Source organism: Penaeus japonicus, unplaced genomic scaffold (genome assembly GCF_977035675.1).
Source record: "Penaeus japonicus unplaced genomic scaffold, GWHDUDI00000001_assembly GWHDUDI00000030, whole genome shotgun sequence".
Classification (NCBI taxonomy): domain Eukaryota; kingdom Metazoa; phylum Arthropoda; class Malacostraca; order Decapoda; family Penaeidae; genus Penaeus; species Penaeus japonicus.
This window is the reverse complement of record NW_028234432.1, coordinates 12,024,124-12,029,123: the sequence shown is the minus strand read 5'-3', so window position 1 is coordinate 12,029,123 and position 5,000 is coordinate 12,024,124. Positions and strand designations below refer to the sequence as shown.

Sequence of the window (5,000 nt, the reverse complement as noted above, 5' to 3'; positions counted from 1 at the left end):
GAGAGAGAGAGAGAGAGAGAGAGAGAGAGAGAGAGAGAGAGAGAGAGAGAGAGAGAGAGAGATTGAAAATTGAAAAGGAGAGAGCAGATAGTTTTTTTTTTTCTTCCGTTTAGTAGGGCAACCTCAAGTAGTCATTAGTGTCGCCATTATCAAGGTCCTGCTCGAACTCCTTCCTCTTGATTAGCAGCTGTGGGGCGGGGGAGCGACTGAGCCTATTGGCGTTGACGGAGAAGGAGGAGGAGGAGGAGACGGAGGCATCGCGGGCGAGGGCCCGTGGGGGGGCGGTGGAGCGGACCAGAAGGCGCACGGGGTGATTCTTGGGCACGTCCCCGCCGAGGATCTTGGAGGCGGAAGGCTCAACGGCGGAGAAGGAAGAGGAGGAAGGGATCGAGGAGGAGGAGGAGGAGGAGGAGGCGTCTCCCAGGGTGTCTTCACGTGAGAAGGTCTCGTGGGTCTCCCTTGCCATGCGAAGGAAGTCGGTCAGACTGCCCTCGGGCATCTCGGCGGCTTCGTAGTAGGAGTCTGCCTCGCCGGGGACGCTGTTGTGGTCTCTGCGGGCGGGCAAGAAGGGCATCTCAGTCCTGACTTTCCTTTTCCGTAGGTCATAGGACCAAGTTTTATGTTCAATGGCAAAAACAATATTAAAAATAATAATAATAATAATAATAATCCTTGGCTGAACTAGCCTAAACTGCAGTTAGAAAGACTGGAGGGCTATAACAAGGGCTAATGTTGCTCTCAACCTAACGCAACCAATCAACCATAGATGCACACTCAACGGCGCTCACTCCTCGAGCTCAACACCCACCTGACTGCGCGCTTGGCCGTGAAGAGGGTGAAGGAACACCTGCAGCCGCCCACCATGCCGCTGAAGCCCGTCCTGCGGCAGAACATCTGGCAGTCGAAGCGCTTCGCGTGGGCGGCGGGCGGCGATGCCAGGAATATGAGCATGAGGGCGGCGAGGGCGGCGGCGGCGGCGGGGGCGCTGCTGCAGGAAGAGGACGGGCGGGGATACATCATTCTCCGGAGGGTCTGGGGCGGCGGTCTTGGAGGTTGTGTCGGAGGAGTCCTGCTGCGGGGAGGGGGAGAGGGTGATTAAGGTCGGGAGGGAGAGGGTGAATTAGGGTAGGCGGGGAGGGGGATAGGGGGATACGGGGGAGGGAAGGGTGATTGGAGGGGTGTGCGGGGGAGGGGGAGAGGGTGATTAGGCAGGGGAGGGGGAGAGGGTGATTAGGCAGGGGAGGGGGAGAGGGTGATTAGGCGGGGGAGGGGGAGAGGGTGATTAGGCGGGGGAGGGGGAGAGGGTGATTAGGCGGGGGAGGGGGAGAGGGTGATTAGGCGGGGGAGGGGGAGAGGGTGATTAGGCGGGGGAGGGGGAGAGGGTGATGAGGCGGGGGAGGGGGTAGAGGGTTGGATTAGCAGGTGCGGGGGAGAGGGTGATTAGTGGCGGTGGAGGGGGATAGGTGATTAGTGTCGATGCGGGGCTATGGAGAGGTTTATTCGGCAGGAAGAGAGAGAGAGTGAGTGTAGGCAGGTGAGGGGGAGAGGGGTGATTAGTGGCGGGGAGTTGTTAGAGGGTGATTTAAGTATGAGGCGGGGAGTGGTAGGGGGCGAGGGAATTAGGCGGGGGGATGGTGAGTGGGAGAGGGTGCTTATGCTTTTTATTGGGGAGAGGGGTGGGGGATAGTTATTGGCGCGTTTTAGGGTGAGAGGCGTGATTAGGCTTGTGATATGGTGAGAGGGAGATTAGGCGGGAAGGGGGAGGGGAGATGGTGATTAAGGCGGGGTAGGGGTGAGGGTGAGAAGGGTGATTACGTCGGGGGCATGGGTAAGAGTGTGCTTATGTCGGGGATTTTGTAGATGGTTAATATGCTTTTTCTTTTCTTGTCTCTGGATCAACGTTCGGGGCGTTTTTACTACTGTTTAAAATTTCTTGCTTTTCGTTATCTGTTTAAACTTCTTTTTTCTTTTCTCTTTTTTATCCGAGAATCAAATCATACAACTCTCTAGCATATTATCATGCTGCTCATGTTTGTCTGCATGTGCGTGGGGCTTTATCCTACAGTGGACAGAAATGTAGCCTGGTAAATGAAGAGACCAATATATTTATATTGTAGCAGAGGAGAGGAAATAGGAGATAAAATCCAAATTACTGTGTATCTATTACCATTTGGGCAAAGACGGAAATAAACAAGCGTTCTAATCAGCACCTTTCTTATATGTAAGCATACCCGTGCATTTGATATTTAAAAGGCTATAAAAACAAAGACCTAAAAAAAAAAAAAAAAAAAAAAAAAAAAAAAACATATTTCCGTCAAACGTTTCTAAAAAAAATACGCAAATTTCAGCTATCCAACAGATGGACTCCCAATCAAAACTTTCAAACCGTCCTCCAAAGTCCCACAATACTTGAGCGGCCAAACTCAAACAGATAGTCCCAAGTGCAGTACGCAACGAGCACAAAGAAGCACCGACTTGCAAAGATGAAGCACATATCGGGGAACCTCAAATAGCAACTGATCAAACACTCTCGTCAGATGATGGCTCGCCCAATCACCCAGCTGCCAGTGTTGCTATTTAGAAGGGGCGAGTTAATGTTCTCTGGTGATGGGTGTCGAAAGCAAGTTGCGCGAGTCTCCGGTCGATACAGATCAGTATATATAAGGTTGTGCTGTCACGCTGGCCGATGTTAATGCACGGTTCGTTTTTGTTGTTTATCTTCGGGGTTGAGGTTTCTTTCGGATAATGTTTCATGAGGTGTAATGTTTTCTTTGTTTTGTTTGCTGTGCATAACGAAAAGCGGTGTTTAAACATCACACTGGACACACACGTATGAGAAGTGGGGGTGGGGGGGGGTGTAGGGTGTGGGGGGGGGTCATACACGTGTGTCTGGCAGGCGGGGGATACCACATGGGGTACAAACACACCACACACACACACACACACACCACACACACACACAGCACACACGACACACACACACTCTTCCACCTCTCCTGTCCCCTTCCCCTATTTTCCATTCCCTCTCGTTCCCCATCGGACTCGCCTTCCCTTCCTCCCCCTTCCTCCTCTATCCCAGTTCCCCGGTCCCACGTGGGCCCCCCCCCTCCCCCAACCACCCCCTTTACCACCCTTTCCACCCCCCCATCTCCCCCTAACCCACCTTCCCCCACTCCCCATTCCCTACCCGACCGCGCCCTGCCTCAACGACACCATTCCTGTTTCCCTAATCTGTAAAACACGTCCAAGAAAAGTCAATTACGTGGGTCATCGAAAGATAGAGGGAAGGGACTACTTTCTTTTGTCTCCTTGAAACCGAAGATGATGATCTAATTTTCGCCCGAGAGGCAGATGCGACCGAGCCCACTTTGCTATCGAGGCTACTTTGCTGCTTTTGCTATCGGGGATACTTTTATATCTTCGTTATCGAGGCTACTTTGGTATCTTTGCTATTTAGGCTACTTTGAAATCGAGGCTACCTTGCTGCCGAGCCTACTTTTCTAATGAGGCTACTTTGCTGTCGAGGCGTTTTTTGCTACCGAGCCTATTTTGTGCGGAGGGTTTGGGTGAGAGAGGGGGAAGGGGGGGGGGGGGGGGGGGAAGGGAAAAAAGAGACAGATAAATAAAGATCCAGATAGAGAGATAGTTTTATATAAAAACAGATAGATAAAAGAAAGAAAGAAAAATATCATAGAGGGTAGAATAAAGTGAACTTTTATCACAAATCTTTTAGATTATATCGATTTAAGGAAAAAAGAAAAAGGAAAAAGAAGGATCTCTAGGAATTTCGGGTTAATTAGGTCATTCGCTCGACAAACTTGCCTATATGTAGCCAAGGGAAAAACACCCATTATATAGAGTACGCAATTCTAATGCTGTGTAGAATTTTTTTTCTATTAATTTTTGACATGTAATGAAATCTCGTGATGGTTGATATATTTGCCTTCATGGTAATGCAAGGCAATAACAAGGTCATATAATTCAAGGCTGACTAATAAAGTTTCAATATCAGAATGCGTCCTCAAGTTTATACCACTCGAATAAATCTACGGATTGGCATTGTCTGGTTTCACAGTATCCACCCAGAAATGGGTGAGTAAATGACAAACCTAAGCTTATAAAAGTACATTTGTATTGAATATGTCTGCCAATAATTACTTTCTCTGCGACCACTATGAAACACGATCGCGGACCAAATCAAAAAGTTCGCTGACTTCTGTCTTGTCTCAAGTTATTCATGTCAATAGAGTTGGCTGTCTTTACATGAGAGATGAATAAAATATGTGTACAAATATACATATATACACATATACGTACATCCTCACACACACAAACACACACACACACACACACACACACACACACACACACACACACACACACACACACACACACAGCCCACACACACACAACACAACACACCAACACATATATAAATATAATAATATATATATATATATATATAGTATTATATATATATATATATATAAACACAAACACAGTAACAGCACAAAACAGTTATAATCAACCACGCCACAAAATGAAAAGGAAAAGCTTGCATTTTGTCAGTTTTTATTAATATATATATATATATATTATAAAATATATATATATATATATATATATATATATTATATAATAAATATAAATAATATATATAAATATATATATATATATATATATATATATATATATGTATATATACATGTATAGATATATGTCTAAGTGTATGTATAAATATATGTATGTGTGTATATACATCTACTGTGTACACACGAAAGCTCCTCGAGCGGGGAATCGCGCCGTCCGCCAGCACACGTGTTGACATTCCGTTTCCTAGAAGGCCGTTTCGGATAATGAGCGCCAATGTTTTCCTCTGTTGGTTGTCTCGTGTTGGCCCCGCCTTCGTTACTCTCGGCGCTACTTTTCCCCTTCTCGGAGGCAGAGGAAATGCTTGAGCACTAATGACCTCCTTTGAGAGCTATCTAATTATGGACGCA

General features: G+C 47.2%; 1 protein-coding gene across 2 annotated transcripts in view; it reads right to left on the bottom strand.

Annotated features, from left to right (window-relative positions):
* LOC122254341 (uncharacterized) overlaps positions 1 to 5,000 on the bottom strand; it is a 36,051-nt gene that overhangs the window by 36 nt on the left and 31,015 nt on the right. The window contains exons 2-3 of one of the 2 annotated variants that reach the window (XM_043017995.2): positions 809 to 1,069; positions 1 to 551 (exon numbers count right to left, since the gene is read on the bottom strand). The exon at positions 1 to 551 is cut by the window's left edge and continues 36 nt beyond it. In XM_043017995.2, coding sequence (XP_042873929.2) covers positions 110 to 551; positions 809 to 1,020 — 654 coding nt within the window. In that variant the 5' untranslated portion in view covers positions 1,021 to 1,069 and the 3' untranslated portion in view covers positions 1 to 109. Of the gene's footprint in view, positions 552 to 808; positions 1,073 to 5,000 lie in introns of both variants that reach the window. The other variant, XM_043017994.2, reaches the window with a different exon arrangement.